The sequence below is a fragment of the Hylaeus anthracinus genome, unplaced genomic scaffold, assembly GCF_026225885.1.
Source record: "Hylaeus anthracinus isolate JK02 unplaced genomic scaffold, UHH_iyHylAnth1.0_haploid 12001, whole genome shotgun sequence".
NCBI lineage: Eukaryota > Metazoa > Arthropoda > Insecta > Hymenoptera > Colletidae > Hylaeus > Hylaeus anthracinus.
This window is the reverse complement of record NW_026534348.1, coordinates 6,677,594-6,700,213: the sequence shown is the minus strand read 5'-3', so window position 1 is coordinate 6,700,213 and position 22,620 is coordinate 6,677,594. Positions and strand designations below refer to the sequence as shown.

At 36.0% G+C, this 22,620-nt stretch overlaps 2 protein-coding genes across 2 annotated transcripts in view; both read right to left on the bottom strand.

The window, feature by feature from the left end:
* LOC128890608 (uncharacterized) overlaps positions 1-1,468 on the bottom strand; it is a 5,034-nt gene extending 3,566 nt beyond the window's left edge. The window contains exons 1-3 of the mRNA XM_054149262.1: positions 1,119-1,468; positions 861-977; positions 681-798 (exon numbers count right to left, since the gene is read on the bottom strand). Of these exons, the coding sequence (XP_054005237.1) occupies positions 681-798; positions 861-977; positions 1,119-1,367 (484 nt within the window). The 5' untranslated portion in view covers positions 1,368-1,468. The remainder of the gene's footprint in view (positions 1-680; positions 799-860; positions 978-1,118) is intronic.
* Positions 1,469-5,574: 4,106 nt separating this feature from the next.
* On the bottom strand, positions 5,575-22,620 carry LOC128891147 (abhydrolase domain-containing protein 2). The gene is made up of 7 exons (XM_054150401.1): positions 22,273-22,620; positions 12,062-12,234; positions 11,446-11,613; positions 9,926-10,112; positions 9,350-9,548; positions 8,713-8,863; positions 5,575-7,354 (listed from the first exon to the last, which is right to left on the bottom strand). The coding sequence occupies exons 1-7, from the start codon at positions 22,425-22,427 to the stop codon at positions 7,185-7,187; spliced, it is 1,203 nt and encodes a 400-aa protein (XP_054006376.1). The 5' UTR covers positions 22,428-22,620; the 3' UTR covers positions 5,575-7,184.

The following is a 22,620-nucleotide window of genomic DNA, read 5'->3' as shown; positions in this document are numbered from 1 at the left end:
ATGTAATCGAAGCAAGTACTGCTTCCGCTGCAAATAAAAAATTCTGAGGTGACACAGGTGTGTGGAATAAGATTAAACTAATTAAATTAAAGAAAAGCTAATTAAATGTTAAAGTGTTGTTTCCCGAGATTAGAAAGGAGGATATTCAAGAATAGCCATTTTTCGACCGGTTTGGAAACCAAAAATTCATGCAGGACTGTTTACAGGGCCGAACATAGAGCAAAAAACTTCTTTGTTCAAAAATGGGTGGAAACATGTAAAACTAATAATGATCGTACGACAACGAGTACTCACCTACGTATATCTTATGGTTAGTGCGTATTTTAGTTTTAATATCCAAAACATGCAATGAATACTACGCTTGATTGTTAAAACTTTCAACTGTCGACTGTAATTACTAGACTGCGGATCTTTATACATTTATAGGAAATTTAATGTGCAAGAACCTACAAAATGCACACAATATGCAAGACTATAAAAGAGATCGAAAGTAAAGTTCATGTTATAAGATTTGCAGAATAAAATATATTCTGATTTAGGTTCAATTTTTGTAGGCACGTTCGCGAAGATTTTATTTCGCATAAAGATCCGCAGTCTAATAATTACATCTAATTATTTCATATCTTTTATAATTACATTTAATTATTTTTTATTTTTTATTAAATTATAAATAAGCTTACTTAAATAAAGAGTCGTAATGAACACCGCTCTCTCTCCATATATGTTCATAATATCGTACTCGGCCTTCGATTTGATGGCCTTCCAGTCATGGAATATATCATCCATAATTACCTTGAACTACGAATTTGTTAGTAAATTATAGTGAAAGTCACGGCTGATAGCAATGAATATCTCTTCACCCTTGCTTCATTAACGGCATAATGGTATATTTTCGCCAAAATTAAAAACGCCATGCACAAAAATGGACACTGGTCATATAAAGCATCCGAACTATCGGAAATTACAACTTTCGCTACCTATAAATAAAATCAATATAATAAATGTCGTTCGCAACCATACTTATGTATATATACGAATTTTTATTATTATCAACTTTGCGATAGAACGTTAATTCTAGTCGAATAAACGACAGGAATCAATGTAATATGAGTACTTACCTGCATAAAAGTAGTTATTATAGAGAATATAAGTACAACAAGTCGCGCAAAATATTTTGGACAAGTACTTTGATAACACCATAATCCGCAAAGTTGAGTGAACGTTTTAGTGGTCTTCAAGTATCGCCTTATGACAGTCTTGGCATCCATGGTAGAAGCAAAACGAACACCAAAACCCGACTGATTGTTACGCGAAAAGAAGCAGAAAGATTTACGATCGTCATAAATGATCGCATAGCTATCGGTCATATCATTAAGTGGTTGCTTGAATAATTCATAGACGTGCAGAAGCTATTACGCGTCGCCTGACTAACCCTTATTGTCTTCAATGATTGGTGCGAAACACGTGAAACCATGTAGTGCTCGTTAAAAATTAATCTTGAAACGTCTGAAAGCTTTCAATATCAGCAATTGGTCTTGTGAGGTATTTGGAATGGTTTGATTGTACGGTATTCCCATTACGCGAACGTTCTTCTAACATGTTTCTTATCCGAATAACGTGTCCTTTTCTAGATGTATTTCTACGTACGTTGCGGTACCAACAAGCAGTCAGTTCAAGTATAACAACGTTAAGTGTTCTCTAATTTTTCATTCGCGTCTCAACATGCACACTGTTTTTTTATTTATTTGCCGTTACAAAATAAACGAAAGGAGACCATGTTTGACGAATACTGGTAAAATCTGAATCTGTTGTTATCAAAATAATGGATTTTCAAAAATAAAAACTATTGAAAACACAAATTTATTCTGTGTATATACACACTGTGTTATACGCAAACAATTTTCATATTAACTTAGGCAGTAAGCTGCATATTGATATGCTTTTTCTAATCAAGAATTTTTAGAACTTCATATTCAATGATTTATGATAAATAACTATAGTTTATGTAGCGTTTTTATTATTTGATTCAATCATTACGTTACAAGCATAACAAGTAAAAAGGAAAGTCATATTTATTGAAATCCACATTAAAATAATGAAATGTAAGATTATACATATACATACATAATTGCTATTTCATGAATGTACTGATGGTCTCTAGCTTTGTATTCTTGTCTTCATGTACCAATTGTACTTAATGAATGTTTGAAAGTAGTAAGTTTCGTAATCGATTACAAAAAAAAAAAATAAAAAAAAAAATCTTATGCATCGAGAACACATAGACGCTAAACTTAATAATTCTTTGAACAACAACTATTGAGTTTATTTGACTGACAACGGGACTGACAGATAAATATTTAAATAAGATTTCGAAAGGTCTTAGCAATGAATAAACGCCGCCATTCAGCGACATTCGCCAAGCTGTAGTGACCGCGAGTGATTCTAAAATAAATAAATTGAAAAAAAAAAACAGCAAGCGCAAGTTAAATTGTGATATAAGACAATACGTAAGTTCACTGTGATAATGTTAGTATCTAATGTTAGTAAATAACAGTGAATATTCGTAGGTTATAGATAAAGTTTCGTTTAGATATAGCACACTGTGTTTTATTTCAAACGAATATTATTATGTATAATTAGCGCGGGATCATATACTCAGTAAGCTCGAGCCAGGATTGCCTGGTGGCGCCAGGTCGCTGCGTAGCCGGAGACGGTTGAGGAATTCGAACGCCGTCTGGCGACTGGCGCTAAGATCCCACGCCGGCGAGCGCGTCGCCGGGGCCCTCTTGCCGCACCTCAAAAGGTGGCGGGAGAGGCGGCAAGGAAGGCTCACCTACCGGACGACGCAGGTATTCACCGGACATGGCTGCTTCGGTGTCTACCTGTGTCGCATAGGGAAGGAAGCGGCGGCAGCCTGCCGTCACTGTGGCGAGGAGGAGGATTCGGCGCAGCACACGCTGGAGGAATGCCCCGCCTTTTCAGCGCAACGTCGAGTCCTACGGGCCCAAATCGGGCAGGACCTCTCGCTCCCAGTAGTAGTTGGGGCTATGCTGGAGAGCGAGGGGAACTGGAGGGCGGTGGTCTCCTTCTGCGAAGAGGTTAGCTCGCAGAAGGAGGCCGCAGAGCGGGATCGGGAGTTCGCCGATCCGTCACCGGCTACCACAGAGGACAAACGATTGCGGGAGAGGGGGAACGACAAGGTAAATGCCGATCCTCCCTGGCGGTCGCGATACCCAGGGCGGGGGCCCTGGGTATGCCAAATAATGCGGCCGCCGAGATGTAGCGGTGCGGGGCGCTGCCTCTCTGCACCGCAGATTGGGAGGTGGTAAGGGGGGACATAATCTTTTCCCCCTCGGGACGCGGCCGGCCAAAAGCTACCAGATGGCCGGCCTAGGCGAGGGGGAGCTGCGGCAGCGTTCTATGAGAGATCACGCGGCTCCTCCTAAATCGTCGAAGTTGGTAGAGCGTCCGAAGGTCGCCGTGGAGGTTTTAATGGGTATAACCCCACACTACCTTCCACCCGCTTCCCCGGGCTGGTGGCAGGTGTCTGTTATCAGATTTCCTCTACGAAAAAAAAAAAAAAAAAAAAGGAGAGGTCGCTGCGTAGCCAGCTGATCGCGCGTTAATCGGGTCCTGTGATTGGTCGGTGTTTTTCGTTAATAATTTAAAAATGAAGCCCCCACCGACATTTTAGCAAAGGAAATTGTTGTTCAGAATCGTCTCAGCTACCCCCCATTTCCGGCTCCTACGCGGGTTTTGAGACACCCTATATAACGCCGATAAACGAGTTTAATTTGGAAGGCACTAAAATACGATAATAGTTTCTCGTCGTGAAAGATGAACTACTGGTCGCAAAATTAGCAAAGATCAAATTATTTCCCTTCATTGCGCGTATGTTACCGGATGTCATCAATTTCCAATTCTAATCGACAGATAAAGTAATAATCCACGCTGTTTTGAACATGTCGATACGAATGCAATACGAATTGTATATAAAACTCAGACAAATGTTTGGATGGATAGCGACATTTTTTACGACTATTTTGCGAATGTTTCTATACCAGCGGTTCAAGACTGCAATTAAAATATGGTCATAAAGAAAAATGCGAGTTGCAAAATGTTCTGCTTAACGAGGGAAATATTTTTAGAAATGTTAAAGTTTTTTTTTTTTAAATTTGTTGGGTTTTGACTCGGCCATTGAAAAACCAATTGAATTGTAAGCCATTGAAATCAATGTTTCCGCTTCTCAAAACTTCAACCGCATTTGGTAGTTGGCAGTGAACAAGTTGATCACTTTTAAGAAACATTGGCATACTGCTTCAATTGCTCTGTCGTATAAAAATTTCAGGGATCTGATGCGCCTGGGAAAATATTTGATGTACTTCTTAACTTCGTATAAAAATTGCCAAAATGTTATGATAACAAACCAGCATCCAGCTCTTGTCTCTTGACGTTCATCAGAATCTTGTTGGCTACCGCTTCGACGTCGTTCAAGGTCAGATTGCCACCAATCGCCAACCGTCGTTCGTATTCCAGTATCTGGTTCCGAATTGTCGAGTAACTGATTCGCGGTAACGCGACATTTGCGACCACATGACCGAGTATTACCGCGAACAAAAAACGAAATTCCTTCATGGTTCGTGATCTGTATTGCAGCGCACAATGTTATCGTTCGCTCGATCGCGTTACGTCGCGACGCGATTTACAAGTCCAATCGCGATCCGATCGTCTCGACAGTTCGACGTGTACTGACGTACGTACCCAACGTTTCAGCCAACTAATTGTCTATACCACAATAAGTTTAATAACAGCTCTGGGGTAGCTGGTTTGAGTATGGGCAAGCGAGTGGTAGGAGTGAGACGTGACGGTTAGACATACGGTTTAAGTCTATAGTCCTAGATTTTTAAATTTCCTGAAAGGTCTTTCAGATGAAAGCATACGTCTCAAAGCTATACGCGTGCTGGGGGTGCTGCGTCCCCTCGACCATCCCTCAAAACAATATACATCCCTCAGAGTAATCATGTACACATCTGCGAGGTGCGCTGCAGTACGCATACTATATATACTGTGTAAGTTTTGTATATAACACTGTTCCATATTACTATTAGGTTGTCCCGAAAGTTTCTTTCGCGAGTTGCACTCAATTATTTTATTTAGTCGTGTTTATATAAATAGACAATCTAATTTCATAGATACTCATGTTGTAATAGTAATGGAGCAAAATGAACCGTGCTCGATTCAGTAATAACCATAAAAAATAAAATATTGTACATGTATTACTTATTAATAAAGCGAAAGAAACTTTTGGGACAACCTAATACAAATAATAGCAATATTCAAAGTACAATAAATGAATTTTATTTGAAATTATTAGAATTCATGAATGTACGCGCGTGTTAAATTTTGCGATTGTTTGCGATAATCATTTTTGTCCTATTCGCTTTTTAATACTTTGTGACGTGTAACTTAGCCGCGATCCTTTCTCTTTTCGCTGAACTGCGGCAGTGCTCGCGCAAACGAAGTTGCTCGGTCGAGCCCATAACTACCGAGCCGCGAGGAACAAATTTCACAAAATTCACAATAACAAAATTGAAAATATATTGATAGTAGAATTTTAAAGACTTAACATTTATTAGTTGCACCCATTGGATTAACGCTATGAATAAATAATTTAAATTAGAAATTATTTATAACATACTTAAGTAATTGTGTACTTAACTTCTTGCTGCGCAAAGGTCTGTCTTTGATATTATTGTCTTATGTTATTTTATGATCATGCGAACCATGAATGATATTTATAGAAAGTTAAAGAATATTAAACCATTTCTGTTTATTTTTGATATCGCATTGCCTTCATTTTAATATCAAAGTTTAAGTTCATTTGCAAGATTGAAATGTTTTTTTGTTTGCTTAATAGTATAATAATTGGACCATGATTTTCTGTACGAAAAAGTCTTGGTTCTTACTTTCCAAAGTATCAACATTTTTCCAGTCTACGCTTACGTAACTAATTTACTTCACTCATTTATCGTGTATGTTTTGCATACCGCAATGTAACACATCCTAAGTCAATTAAAAAAAGTAACAGAGAATGAAATATTGAAGTTCAGTATTCAGTACAGAATACTTTCCTTTCGATAATAAATACATTGCTCCGCGTAGAAACTGTTAGACATCACATTTGTCGTATGAACTTCGTTAACAGGAAAATATACCGAATCGATGCTTTGTAGAAACTAACAACTGAAAAAATTACAAACATCTTATCAGATAATTGAACTACTATTCACTAAGGATACACATAGAAAAAATATATTTTTTAACATATTTTCCGTATTAACAAAGTTGATATTTTGTCGGTATAATACGTTAGATATAAATTAGCGTCTGTTCCATATCATTGAACACAGGATATGTAAACATAACTTTTCTGGAACGAACGAAGCCGATTGTATCGGCTTCTGTCAAATCTTTCACGTATTTGACGTATATTCTTGCATTATTCACGCAGAATAATACCAACTACTTTTTACATAAAATATATATTTTACTGATTCAAGAAATTCCATAGCCAAGATAATAGTCTTTATCAAATATAGTAAGACTTGTAATTTTTTCAAGTTTATAAAAAATCGATTTACCGCTTTTCATGGGCCTTGAAAACTTAGTCTGTTGCTACTGGGGTTTCTATTTTAGCCATTGAACTTTTTATTAATCCGCCTGATGCGATGATAGTCCCGTTCGAACACTCCTAACAAACGATCATTTGTACCGTATGATTTTTATTAACATTTTCTTATCAAATGGCCCTGTCGTAGATCCCTGAGTACGAACCGATGAAAAATTAATCGCTATCTAGAATATTGTGCTAGCGTTCTAGAAAATTCGTGGATAAAATTCATAAAAATTCATTATGATTGGAACAATAAACTTCTTAAAATGAGCTTCAGAGATACAATATCCATACATTGTTTGTCTTTGAACTGAACTTCGTCACTTGCATCGCGCGATTACAAAAAATAACATCTCGCAAACCTTGAGACCGTATTATACTCGATGTTTCACGTTTAACCAGTTCTTCGATTGAGACTCGAAGCAAGATCGAACACGAGTATAAGCTGCGTCAGTTTACGGCTTGATGGGTTTACTTAGAAGACGATCGCGACAAATGATACTGAATTAGGTTAAGAAGCTTTTAGGGATTTATCCGCATGTACTAATGTGAGTGACCCTACGAGGGACACCAACGTACGGTCTAACCATGTAATTGGGTTTGGGTAGAGAAGACCACCTTCGTAGAATCCCAAATGACCACCATGAGCTAGTTGTATGTACAACGTGTTGGGGTGTTTCACTGAAATAGAAAAGGTATGTTTTAAGTATAAAATAATTAACACATTTTCTCAACAGATCAAGGAAATTTCACTGTATATGCCAAGCCAGATTATGTGCTTACAAACATACATGATAGGCGTGAATCATTTTTAAAAATACTACTGCATAATATTTTTTAAATCTCAGATTGACGACAAGCAGATGGAGTATACGATTGCAATCGGTCTGGACAAATTCCATCGCAAATGTTACTGATATATTTAAGATAAGTTTTATTGATTTTCCTGGGGAATATCCAATAGAGAACCTGACACATTTGTGGTAGAGATAACTGTTTAATAAGCTTGTTTCTTTATCGTAGCCTCGAGAAACACAGCAACAATGACCTGGATTAATACTAGTCATTTAAGGTGATTCGGTCAATTAAGACACAGTGCACGCCGAATACGTTGTTATACTTTAATTTAGTTGTAAAGTACTTTTTAACCATACCTAGATTGAGATAGAGATATTCTCAACCATGTGTAGGTTTTGTTAGAGCAATTAATACAGAACCATTATTCACTTTACAGTCAAATTGCGTTCCTATAAATATAATTACTCTATCATTAGGATTATTTTGATCGTGGTGTAAGAACGTCGACATTAAAATTATTTCAAACATGTGTGTAGTTCTTTCAAAATAATGTATTTATGAGGAAAAAAATAACTTTACAAAAAATCGTCGATGGTTGATAGAAATCGTTAACTTCTCAAAGTTCTAACTCTAAATTGTTGTTTAAAAAGGCACAATGCCTGCATTTGTAAAGATTCATGTCTTTTCTGAAATTGTTCACCTCTTATCTTAAACATCATCGATGTCAGTAATGGTGTCGATATTTGTCCAGACTAATTAAAATAGCACACCGTGTATACACGTGTTACACTCACAATCAGAGAAAGATCATATCATCGTGTTATAATCGAATGAAATCTCAAAAATTTCAAGTGGTTATTATGTAACATAATAACTTGCTTTCTGCGCTGATCTTATAACATCGAATTCAATAATGTTACAATGTAACGCTACTACTACGGTGCTCCGAAACTTTTTATACTTAGTAGACTGCAGATTTGGTAATTATAGAGAACGGGTACATCCTCACCGATTTCTATGATTCCAAGATATAAAAATCATCGAAATCGGTGAGGATGTACCTGTACTCTATAGTTGCCCAAAATATTGAAAGTAAAGCTATTATTAAAATACTTTCACAGCAAAACAAATTCTTATTTAGATACAATTTTTATAAGAACGTTTGCAAAGACTCTATTTTGCAAAAGGTCCGCAGTCTAGTAATTATGAGTAAGAAAGAAAAGAAAGAAATTTATATTTACGGGCATGATCCTTGATGGGTTCCAACAACATTTCAGGTACAATAGGGTCATCCAGAGCATTCATGAACACCATAGGTGTCGTAATGTTTTCAAGATAAAACAGAGAGCTACTCCATTTGTACATCTCCTTCACAGATCTGAAGTTGTGAACCTGGAAGATTAACAAACATCCAGGATACATACTTTAGAGCAGATCTTACCCCTCAAACATCAACTTGAATCAACAAGATTAAAGTAACGAAAAGTAGGAACATTAAGTTTTAAAATAGTTTTTTATTCGTCATGCATGACGACGGCCCTGATTCACCGAGGTAAATCGTGCTTTCTAAATTAATATTTTTTTTTATCTGTAAGAACTAGAAACCAGTTCAACATTCGCCGTGGATGGTTTCCTCTTTAGAAATGTTTGCAGAAGACGATAATGCATAGTGAATTCGATCTAGGCGAATAACTTTTCAAAAAAATACAAAAATATTTCGTGAAAAGTACTCGCATTGGGAACTCTTCGAATTTCAATGTTCATTTACAGGCATCCCAGAAATGCAATAAATTGTATTAAAAAAGAAGAATTTGATTCTGACTTGGGAAGATCCGCTAAATATTTTTGATAATTAGACATCGAAAAACTTCACTTTACCTTTCTCGTGTACGCTTCGTCAAGTTCTGGCAACGTAGCTGCGGAAATGATGTCTCTCTCGTTTAAATTATACCTTTGCTTAACTTTCTCGCATAGTAACATGTTCTTATGCTTAAGGATAATATTCTTCACCGACTCCGACATTATGTAGAGATAGAAACGTCGGAAATTTTGCCAGTTAAGTAGAAACTTCGTACCTCTGAACAAAAATCATGACAAGCAAATATTAGTTATCTCAATCTTAAATAAACAATACCTATAATATATTGTAATATACGTTACGTACCCAAACAATTATAAAGAGAATTACCAATTCTAAAATTCACTTTGATATAAACCTCCGTTAACGTATGAACTTTATTATTTAAAAAGAAAACATCGATATAGGCTTTGAGGAAATTGTTTCATGATCATCTCGATGCTATATACATGGATAAAGATACTATTCCACATAAATTGTGCACAACTTTTTCTTTATATTGCGTCAAATTAGAATTGGCCATTTCAACTTTAAAACTGATTAAATACGTACGATATACTATATGGATATATTTACGTGTAACCGTATATATTTACTCGAGTGCATTGTATCCTTGACAAATCGATATCCCGCCGATAATATTGGGCAATTTGTTCGAGCCTCGTTCTCCCAAATACTTGGTCACCAGATTACCGCCCAAGCTGAATCCGATGCAAACTATTTTTGTATTGGGGTGTTTCTCTATCAGGCTCTGTAGCATAACGTTGTAGTCCTCTGTGTGCCCTGTAAAGTTTAGATCAGACAGAAAATTCATTACAAATTCAATTAACGCTTCGGCCATTAAACTACGGCGAGATCCTTTCGATGTTAATACCGTTCAAGACCTCAGAGTATACACCGTGCACTTTAACAAATTATTCCTGACCACTATTTAAATCAATGATTTACATTTGCGAATAGTAGCCCAGATACCCAAGGTAGTGAAAATTACTTAAAGGAGGTCGTTCATGTAAAAATTAACTGTCAGTAATTTTCCATATAAAATTTCGGAAGCGTCCCTTCGATTCTCCATCTGCCTTTCAGTAAACTCATGCGCCACCAAATTTCCTTCTTTTTGAATTTGAATTTTTCCCATGCACACGCAAGCGTTTGCTGATACCTCGACGAGTCACGTTTACTGCTCCCGCAAATTGATCTTGTGTTTGCGTGTATCATCTTCATCCAATAACGCTTGCGGATCAGCATCCTCGATTGTTTTTGGTCTTTCGGAGCGCTCCTTGTCTTTAATGTTGAAATCGCCACTTTTGAAGCGTTTAAACCAATCCTCAAAAATAGTTTTCGATAGTTATTTGGCACAAAACACGACATCTTTACCGTTAAAAATAAACTTTTGCGTATAATTTTGAAAAGGCTCCGGGATCTTTAAATCATTATTTAACAAACTGCCATAAATGGGAAAAAAGCAAATATAAGTACAGAAGAGCTTTTAGAGGATAGATTTAACGTAAGAAATAAGGATAAGAGAACAAATGGAGTGTGTGTAATTGCGTTGTGTGATAAATGTAAATAAACAGATTGTACGGATGAATGAGTTATAGAGGATGTAAAACCAAGACACAACCAAGGATACAAATTATATCGAGATTATGCGTACAATACTAAAGAGTAGACTTTTATGATTGCCTGTTCTACTAACAATAGGCTGTACGTAATTACTGAGAGTCGACTTTCAATCGCATTCATTACTAAGGGTACAGATATTAAAATAATAAACGAAATCTGAGGTGCTGCTTCATTTAGTCCCAGATTTCCCGTGAAATGACCCATCTTTTAATCGTTTTCAAACAAATTGATTTTCTCTAAAAACTGTAATTCGTAATCAATACTATTGATATAATCGTTAAAAACTATTTTGATTGGTCAATTCGACTATAAACGAATTAAATACGAGACACTGCGATACGTTGTACTCGGAGTCAAATGAACCGGTTCGCACAGATTCGTTCATGTGTTATCTCCATAATATTGAGGGCACCAAAGCTTGGCTACCGAATGTATTTAATCGACCGGTCAATTAAATTTCATTCGCGTCGTCGTAAATTGCGTATTAACGTACCGTAAGTAAATATTCGTGGCGCAGTGACTTTCACGCTAGAGAGAACGCCGAGATGATTGAGTACAGCGCATCGGTACCCATGGCATTGCACGAAGTGCACAAAAGTTCTGATGTAGACGCTTTCAGAACTGTTGCAGATCCCGGGGCAAATGGCGATCGTGACATCATCTGTGACAAAATCAAATTTCGAACGTTACGCAGAACCCGATGTGTTTAATATGCCTCTGAAACATACGAAAGGCTTATTCATGCGTTCATACGGTAACTAAATGTAAATGAAAGGGGCTTGTTATTTTTTTTCTTTTATACACAAGCATCTCTCTTTGATGTCAACCAAGTTACCCGAATCTCTCGACGAAACATTCAGTCTCGTTATTATTATACTTGTAACCAACGTACAAGGTAACGTGTTCGTGGTAACGTTCCGCACGATTTTTCATTTAACAGGTTAGCATGTTAACATTCGATATTCAAATGAAAAAATAACGGTTTTACTTTCAGAATTTTACTGGACAATTTATAAAAAAAAAAAAAAAAAAAAAAAGCTAATGCAGGTTAACGATCTTTCTTTTCACGTTGTTTCCGTAGTATCCTATTTATAAATAAGAAAACTGACCTTCGTAATCATTCGATAGTGGTTGATAAAGATCGTAGGTGAGAGTAGTATTATCCGGAAGTCCGATGTATACTCGTTCCCCGATCGGCCAAGGGCAACGGACGCGCCCAATAATGCTATGAATGATGGTCTGTACGTGCCCACTGAAACCCCACAACCTTGTTGGTTTGTATCTGAAATAAGCAAACAATATGATGTAACATTTATTGCTGTGCGTACCCATTCACACCCAACCACGAGATGTTTCGTTGTTCAAATAGATCGCAATCACTCGAGAGATTTATAGCTTTTTAAGCAGCGAATTATTGCAAAAAATCGTAAATTATTTTTTTTTTTTTTTAAAGTCACAAATTTAATACCACTTTTTATTATCAAAATAATAACAGAGATCACATATCTGCATTGAATCTTGGCTCCCAAGACAAAACGGTTTAAATTTACTGAGCAGTGAATGGGTTAAACCATAGGGCCAACGCATAACAATTTATGAGTACTTGAATCTCTATTTATTTATTTAATATATAAACCATAATAACATATATATATATATATATATATATATATATGTTATTATGGTTTATATAAAATATAATATATAAACCATAATAACGTTTTATATGTTAAAAATGAATTGAAAATTATAAGGTGAACTTTAAGAGTACTTATTAGGTATAATATATTAATCTTTATAAAAAAAAAAAGAATCATTTTATCATCTCGGAAATTTCATGAAGACAAAATTTGCCCTTTGCAGCATGTTATTTGGTCGCATAATTTAAGAGACAATGAAAAATCAATATAATTCACAGAGAAATAAATTATAGGTCATTCATCACACGACCGACTTCGCCATCAACATTTATATTTAAAAGTCTATCTCTACATTACACCCAGTTAAATGTATTTGCACCTACGCGAATAAGAATAGTATTCCGCTTTACTTTAATTATACCAAGGTAATTATCAGCAACGACAGATAATAAAAGCGAAGCGCCATGATCAATGATTTTTGGCAGTTCGTTTGTCTGGGATTTTCTAAATCGAATATTTGAATAGCTTCGACTTTGTAAGGAAGGTAAATGAGAGTTGTAATACTTTCGAGTGGTTCTCAAAGTTTTCAAACAAATTCAATACACAAGCATTCATTTCAAAAAAGAATGTATCGAGTTAAAGGAATAATTAGCACTCGTCTCCAAAAGAAGATATAGCGTTTGAAAGCAACGGCCGTAGAGCAACTAACTCTTTTGGCTTGCGATCCAGTTTCATAGTGATATACAGATTTCGCCTATGTCGGAGATAACGCATTGTGTCGTGAAACAGTTGTTAACCGCGTGAAAGTGTGTCTCGTCTTTCACAGAAATTCCATGATTTACGTACCACTAAATGTCTCCGCAAGTCGAAAAGCGCATCGAACGCTAGCAACAGATTATTAATGTTCTCTTTATTGCAGTGGACGAAGAACCGGAGTGGATCAGTGGAGCATACGAAACGACGAGGAACTAGCATTAAACCCGCGTAAAACGCACTTTTACATTTGCGATGCGAAAGGAACGAACGTCTCGTCGATTCTAACTTTTCCATAAAAAACAATTTCTCTGTCGCGTGCAAGTGGTGCATCGTAGCTTTGCTGATCCTAGAGGAAAATAGAATCCGGGGCCTCGTTTAAAAAGAACAAACGGATACCTCTCACAAGCTGGCAGGACCAAATCGGCAGGATCATATCGGACTTGGCGGAATATTTAGTACTTGTTCTGTACTAATTCGTACAGAAACAATAATTTTGTAACTCGTGCCATTTTCGTAAAAATCGTGGCCCTGACATAAATTTCTATTTTTAATTATTAATTGTATAACCGCTCCCGTTATCAATAGCCTTTTGCCATCTAGTGTTGAAATTGTCAGTGCCAGATCTATAAAAATCAATGAGCCGATGAACGATAAACAAGTATTTAAAATTGCAAAAACGACGTTATTTTCCGGTTCACCTAATACTATTCTAAGAATTTGGGAATCTATGTTAGGAAACACTGCCCAATAGGGTAATATGCCACTGGGTATGCCACTGGTAGGGATAAGTATAAAGACCCTTTCTTCTTCCAACATTAAATAAACTGTGCCAGTAGACTATGTTAACGAGAACATAAAATTTTGAAGAAAGGACTACTCTGTTTTGTTGAACTTGTAGCGAACCCATTGCAAGATTTTACGACGTCTAGCCATTATCGTGCACCTTATATTTAGCAGTGGTCCCATGTTTTATGACCGCTTTCTACAGCTATCAGTTCTACTCGGTTTCCTTTGCTTTTGTAAACGAAACAAGTAACGCGCGTACAACAAAAATTGAGTTTTTTTTTTTTTGTAAGGAATTAAACGAAACCCACCGTTGCTTGTGTGATGGGAAATGAACTCACAACACGCGGAACTAACTAAAACAGTACATGATACATTTATGAAAGAAATGGACGCATGAAAATGAATACAAATTAGCACACAATGAAAAGAAAAAGAAAAATATTAATTTAAATTTTTGAGCGGAGTTGTAGACAGAAAGTTTCATTTTTTTGGTCAAATTTGCACCACGCATTGCCTCGTAAAATCAGTCGTAATGAAAACAAGAAATTCCTTCGTGCAAGCACGAGCTCTGCACATGTACTAACAGAAAATATTTGATTTTTTAATTTCAGATGAGTCTGGTCATAAGTTGTCCCGACAACGTTGAGAAAACTTTTTTCAGAGAGGTCAAGGGAAACGAGGTCCCAATGGCTGAATTCTCAATGCAAGAAGTTTCAATCTGTCTCGGAGTGACGAGCAATACAACATTTTTCGTTTTTCTGTTTTTTTTTTTTTTTTTTAACGAGTAAAAAATGACAAGTCGCAAAATGTCTTAATAACGGGACCACTTGGGAGACATGCTCCACAAGATGCAAGAGGTTTCATCCCGTTTGGCTAAGCCATCTCGGCGTAGTATTCTCCTTTTTCGAAGTCCGTTAAAAAATGGTTCGAATCCAAATGAAAAATCGATGACAATATACTACTTTGCATTAGCTATCATGTTGCGTAGATAAAAACGGCGACGACCTTGAAATCTCGCAAAATATGACATTGACAAAAACTGTTCGTCCATCGAGATCTTTGTCCCTGCGAACTGACCAATGTTTTCCAGCGACATTTTTTTCCTATGATGAAATACGCACAAGGTGTTTAACACGTTCCGCGTAACGTATACGTACGTACCACTAATGGAACGTTGAACTTGACCTTCACGCCACATGTATCACGAATGGTACACGCAGAAATTTATTTAACGCGCTGAAAACATATTTCGTGACCAATTTAGTTCTTTAAAATATATTTCCACCGAGAGGATTAGGGATTATTAAGAATGCAATATAGAACAGAACAGAACAACGTATGGATTAATGATGTATTGAAATATTGTGTGATAATTAGACTGAAGCTTTTTATACATTTATAAAGAAATTTGAATGTACACAAAACTACAAAATGCACAAAATATGCAACAATACAGAAAAATATTGAATGTAACGTTCATATTATAAAATTGCCGATTAAAGTAAATTCCTATTTTGGATTCAATTTTTGTAAGTACATTTGCAACAATTTTATTTTGCATAAATATCCGCAGTCTAGTGATGATACATCAATCTTTGGTCAAAACAAAATGGCTCAAACGACAGAGCGGACAAACGGCTTAGCACAGAATGTGTTAAGATCCAAGAATTAGGACACCTTGTATAATCCACTAGTCCATACATGCGTTTTGTAACAACACCGTGGATGATGTCCGTTCGGAAATTTCCACGAGTGCAAAATTTTCGCTCGTACATCATCTGTTGATACTCGGTACAAATTGATAATCGTGTCACAAGTGCATTCAAAGTGTCTCTATCACGTTTTATGTAACTGCGTTCAGTCTGAGTTGAAAGATACGAAAAAACGAGACGCTGCTGCGTCGCAATAAAGTTCAAAAATTCGCGTAGCAATCGTTAAACGTAAATGTGCCAAAATAACGAGGCGGTAATTGTCAAATGTACAGTATCCCGTGGACAATTTAATTGTTGAACAATTGTGATAGAAAAAGGCAAGGCCAGGAAGTTGAAAGAGAAACTATGAAACAGAGAATCTTGCAACAAAATTATCTGCACCACATAATTTGGCCGCTTGAATTGTTGTATATATTTTTTTATTTTAAATACAAACAAGCTTAACCCTTCGCGAACGAGTATCGTGTTAAAATATCTTTTTGTCAGATTATCGCAGGTACGTGAAAAATCGTGAAAAATGTTACGTGGTACGCCCTGTGTATACAAAATTTGAGAAAGTATATCGCATAATTATCTGGAAAAAAATTGAATACCATCCAGTGGGTACGAAATGAAGTAGCAATTAATTCATTTTTAATAAATACAATTCGAAACTTTGACATAAAAGGAATACACAAGCTTGTATGAACGATGGAAAAGAGTCGAACTAATAAATGGTAATACTTCGTTAAATGCGATAATATTTTTTAAAACTTCAGAGTATCTCAATTATGTTTTAAAAAAACGCCACACGAACTTTCTTCGGTATCTACTGCCATTTTTTTTTTTCAATTATATGCATATTAAGTAAAGTGCAACTGTAGATAATAAATATCACAACTAAATTTTGTGTTCGAATATATCTGTAACGCTAACTGTAATTGCACCAACAAGGTGAATCTTATCGGTCCCTATGAATTATCAATGTACGATGCCATTGTCGAGTTCTCGAAACTTCTTACGAATCAATGGAAAACTAGAATAGCTTCCTATGTAACTAAACGAGTTTCCCTTTGAGTCTTCCTCGTTATACGTGATTTCTCCATGGAATGGTAGTTGTAATAACGACAGATAAAGACGTGATGATGCACGCATAACGTAGTTTTTAATTATAAACTGTATCACAGTTATCGCTCAGAGTTCTTCCTTTGGCTCGAGTTACGCTCGATGCAAAGGTAGACTTTTTACGTCTTTCATACGTTCTTATAGAACTTATAGCCATCTACGTTCATGGTCAGAACGTAATCGATCAAAATTGAGCACGCGGCTTGTTTTACCTTTTACGTAGCGTTACGGTAATGTTGGTTGACGTGACGTTTCCGTTGCATTCCGTAACCATCATCTGATAAAATCGACGATAAAATAGGGGGAAAGATGAATGAGACAGTAGCGAAAATAAACTGCAAACAGTGTTCCTGTATTTAATGTAAATAAAACGTTACGTTGGATTGAGCCATAATTATCTATTAGAAACTTTTAGAGAACTTTTTAATTCGTGTTTTACTAAACTGTTGGATATAACTATAACAATTCCTGTATTTTTAAATGTGTCAGACTTTCGAGTAGAAGTGATGAAAGAACAATGGTGTTGAGAGTGTTGCGCCTTCTCCTTTTGTATGTGTAGCGTGTGTTATGTACCATACGCGAGTATGACCTTATCGCGAGCCGTTATACCCAAAAACCGTGGCTAACGAACGTTTAGTTCAGTACGAATATACAGGGTGTCCCAAAAATGTTGAAAATCCTTGAAAGAGGTGGTTCGGGAGGTGATTTGAAACAACTTTTTCCTTAGCGAAAATGTTGCCCGAGGCTTCGTTGAGGAGATATTAACGGAAAACACTGACCAATCAGAGCGCGCGTATACTGTTGGAAAGGTCGCAGTAGCGAATGAGCCCGGCCGCCTAGCGCGTAGCCACGCCTACCGCGGGCGGTACACCGGTATCCGCGCGCTCTGATTGGTCGGGGTTTTCTATTAATATCTCCTTAACGAAGCCTCGAACAACATTTTCGCTAAGGAAAAAGTTGTTTCAAATCACCTCCTGAACCACCCCGTTCAAGGTGTTACAACATTTTTGGGACACCCTATACACGTGGCTGTGAGCGAATGTTAACAAGCAGAAAGATAGATAGATAGATAGATAGATAGATAGATAGATAGATAGATAGATAGATAGATAGATAGATAGAGAGAGAGAGAGAGAGAGAGAGAGAGAGAGCGTATGATTAATTTTACAAGTCTGTATTAATAAAATACAAATTCAAAGGATCTAACTGACTCTTAAACACCAAAACCATAACAAATGGTATGAGTGGAAAAGTCTTCGCGAACATTACCGAAGAAATTGCGCGCAAATTGTACACTTCAACAATTTGTTACACACACAATAATATAACATATATATAATACATTGTACAATTTGTACACACATAATAATTATTACTTGTTACTATTATTATGTAATGATCTAATATAATTAATGTATCGGTTTCAAAAGTTTAGTAAAAAAACTAATAAGCAGTTATAGTACAGCTCAGTATAAGATAATGTTAAGTTTATTCAATTACACAAAATCAGTTATCAATCGTAATAAATAATAATGAACACTGTGATTCACTTGAAACAGAAACTAAATGGACTATAATGATCATTCGACTCGTTCAATAAGTGACTAATCGCTTGACAAAGTTTCATTTTCCCAATGGACTTACGATTGACGCAAAATGATAAGGTGCACGATAACAACTGACTTAAACGCTTTACTGCAACGCTTGCAATTACGAAAAAGGAATTTCATTCCTCGAAAGGAAGTAAAAGCGAAAGCATCGAGCTTGGTTGGAAACAAATCACTCGATACAGTATACATGTATGTACAGGAAGTCTCTCTATGGGAGACATATTGATTGAACAATCAGTATACATATACCGTGCGCGAGAAAATGATAAGCTGCCAAACGTTTCTGTTTATATGTAGATATATGCAGTGAATTACACAATTATTCGCTCAGTCGAAAAATGTAAAAGAACGAATGACATAACAAGTAAATAGAGAGCATTTTAGAATTTTTTCATTGGGAAACACATAGTCCACAGTTCAATATGGCAGAATCGCTCAAATAATTGAAAAGACTATTATTAAATAATATAATTCTTTATACGTCTTCACATCACAAAATTATTCGCTTATTTTGTACAAACCAGTGTTGACAAATCTTTTTGAAGTCGATCTCATTACTGTTTTTAAGCAATTGATGTCCATTTTTTATCATTCTTTTAGTAATGTATTTTGCAACTCGATTTTGCTTATAATAGAATGTTTACGTATTTTAATATCATGAAGAATATATCGCACTGTCAAATAACTTTTGTGAAAAACATTTTTCTGATATTTTCAACATGTCGTGAGATATTTAACCATTCCGGTTTAAACAAAACATCCTGTATATTTACTAGTAGTTTTTGTATGTATAGCAATATATTTCGTAAGTTTATTCCAATAACATATCAATTATAATTAGATTGCAGATGTTTATGCTTTTATGATAAATGAAATTATTGGGAAATTATGAGAATGTGCACAAATGAAAGAATATATAAAATATCAATAATAATACAGGGTGTCTCAAAAATGTTGGAGGTCCTTGAAAAGGGTGGTTCAGGGGGTGATTTGAAACAACTTTTTCCTTAGCAAAATTGTTGTCCGAGGCTTCGTTGAGGAGATATTAACGGAAAACACTGACCAATCGGAGCGCGCGGATACCGATGGAGCGGCCGCGATAGCGATGGCTACGCGCTAGGTAGCCGCTCTCGTACGCGAACAAGTGACTCGACGTGCATCGTAGGATATTGACGCGGCCGCTCAGCGCGTAGCCTTCGCTACCGCGGCCGCTCCAACGGTATCCGCGCGCTCTGATTGGTCAGTGCTTTCCGTTAATATCTTCTCAACGAAGCCCCATCCGACATTTTTGCAAAGGAAAAAGTTGTTTCAAATCACCTCCCGAACCACACCTTTCGAGGATCTCCAACATTTTTGGGACACCCTGTATACATACTATACTGTTCAGATTATAATACACACATTCACTTGGCTTGCAATTCTTTTCCTGTGCCTATAAAAATATTAATGTGCATAAATATTTGCAGTATAATTATAATGAATTATACTTTTCGTCCATACTCTTTTTAAAGTTTCGTAAACTCTAAAAAAAACTATTAAAATTCTCAATTTTTATAAACGATTATTGTATCTTGATATGATTTTTGTACATTCAGAATGTTAATTTTAATTCAAATAATTGTAAATTTTAAGATGACTCGAATTCAGTGTCAAAATGTTATAAACGACGTTTACGTCGATATTGGCATTAATTTGTTTTTATTCCGATATAAAACTCAGACAAACTTTGATATAAACTGAACACTCAACAAAAATATGTAGTACAGCATTACATTCGCAGTCGTTCGTTCACCTCCAATTGCCTGGAAGCGTAGTGTCCTAATTGTTGCGAACAGCCGAAGACATTCCAAAAATCAGTAAGTATCGAAGAATGAATATAACACAAACACCTTCGGATAAATTTGCCACGTTGAAAGATAACCTCATATTAGTCACTATCTTCCGATAACAGTGATGCGGACTTATTCAGTGAGGTCATAGCCGAGAACAGAAGTCATTATGCATTGCCCGAAATGGAAGAACAATGTTAACGATTACGATATCTACTCCTTCCTCAAGATGCATCGTCTATTAATCGCGGCGAATTAATCGATTTGTTTCAATACGAACGTCCAACAACATTAACGTATTTTTATAATCAGGTTTTGCAAATTAAATGTTTCTTTCACACAAAAGTGTGTAAATGTTTACATTCTCAATTGTATTCATTTCTTTTGTTCGTGACCATTTCTCTATATTAATTATTACTAGTAACCTTGGATTAATCGTGGAAGCCTATTTTTGAAATGCGTTTTTTTTCGAAAAAAAAACCCTCTTCTCTGTTTAAAGAAAAAATTTCTTTAAGGAGTACACTCCAAATTTGTGATAATAACAGACTGTTATTAATACACCGCACTGGAGAGTATTTATTAAAAACGTTCGATATGATATTTTATCATGTATTTTAAATATATCATACAATTATTTGCACAAGAGAGAATATGTAGATAACAGAGATAGACGGATCCCAATAATGGATGACGAATGAAACCAACGTAAAACCGACGTTTATCGGGTTGGACAATTTATCTATTTATCTGTTCGTTAATACGGATCAAATCAACGATACCAATTAATTTCATGCCATTGCAAAACATTTAACTATATAACTAAAAATCTAATTTTTATTTAACTAGTAACAAATAAAACGTATTCACATTTCATTCGGTGTCAGAAATTTCTAGACACGAATTTTGCCCATCATTGGTGGACAATTGCCATACGTTCGATAACGTTAGTCAACGTAAACATTACGAAGAACCCGTGATTTTCGTTATGCGTTATGTTGCATTGACAGTTTCATTTTTCACAACGCGTATCTCGTAACGAAATTAGAAGGAAGGGTCACTGTCTATTAGTGAAAACTAGATCACACCCGTGCAGTCTGCCGACCGGTCATTAGACGCCTTTGCTACCTTTCGACCGTTTCTAGCAACTTTCGCGAATTTTCGATGAATACCAATCGATGAAACGATTTTTGAAACAGTCTTTTGCATTCAGCAAGAAATTAAAATTTCAATTAACTTTCAATAAACGAAGCAATTCGAAAAGAGGTGAGTACCAACTTTCCCCAAGGAGGAAATAATTTTAAAAATGTTGTTAATTTCTATTTCAAACACGTCAGCAAAACAGTCATTTTCAACATTAAACAAGTTAAAGCTCAAAATATTAAAATATCATCTGTACAAGAAAAGTGCAAATCGTGTTTAGTGAACAGGTATCTCGTGACAAAAAGTAGTACAAATATTTATTAAACCAGGTGTAGATTTCTAAATTATTGTTTTGAATTAGATGGTCTACTTGTCTTCTCGGTAAAATGGAGTTTAATTAAAAATTATTCCGATTTATAAAGATAAGAATTTGAATAACAAAATTCCTATGGGTGAACTATTGCGAATCAACTATTATAATGATATGAACGAGTGTATAAAGTGTGTTCGTATTATTTAAACGGGATCCTCAATTTAGTATCGGACCCTATGAAGTACGAATGCGTCACCGAGTCTATGCATACCATATGAAAGATATACACATATACAGCGTCCTGGAGAAACCTAACCTCACTTTCATCCTCTCGATGTAACACAAAAAAAAGGCGGTCCTCGCGCGTCTTACAGCATTGCAAGATGTTCAATTGAACGAAATAAATAAAAAATGTACAGCGGAAACTTACGGTTCTAGGATGACCGGTGCAATCTTAAGTATCGTCGCAAGAAAGTTTTGATCCTGACAGACGAGCAACGGTTTCTGCGGTGCACTGTTTACGTTCAATATCCTGAACAGGATGCATAGGATTACGGCAAACACGGCAAGAAGAGCCGTGGACATTTTTCCTTACACCTCGTGTATCGCGACTGACTCTATTTTACTCGTGTGTCTTTCACGTGCCGCGACTACGGAATCGATTAGCAAAAGCGAGCGTAGAACTGCACAAAGTGATGTCTGTACACGCGAGAATTACGAAGGAGGTTCCAGTATGCCTCTTGCAAAGGCTCAGAAGCGCGACGTATTCGTGACTGAG

What these genes read in the sequence shown, in the direction of transcription:
- LOC128891147 (XM_054150401.1), bottom strand. Translation starts at nt 22,427, where the DNA reads ATGTCCACGGCTCTTCTTGCCGTGTTTGCCGTAATCCTATGCATCCTG. An exon ending in ACTATCGAATGATTACGAAG is followed by an intron (nt 11,614 to 12,061) that starts GTCAGTTTTCTT and finishes ATTTTGTCACAG; the next exon opens with ATGATGTCACGATCGCCATT. An exon ending in GCCACGAATATTTACTTACG is followed by an intron (nt 10,113 to 11,445) that starts GTACGTTAATAC and finishes TAAACTTTACAG; the next exon opens with GGCACACAGAGGACTACAAC.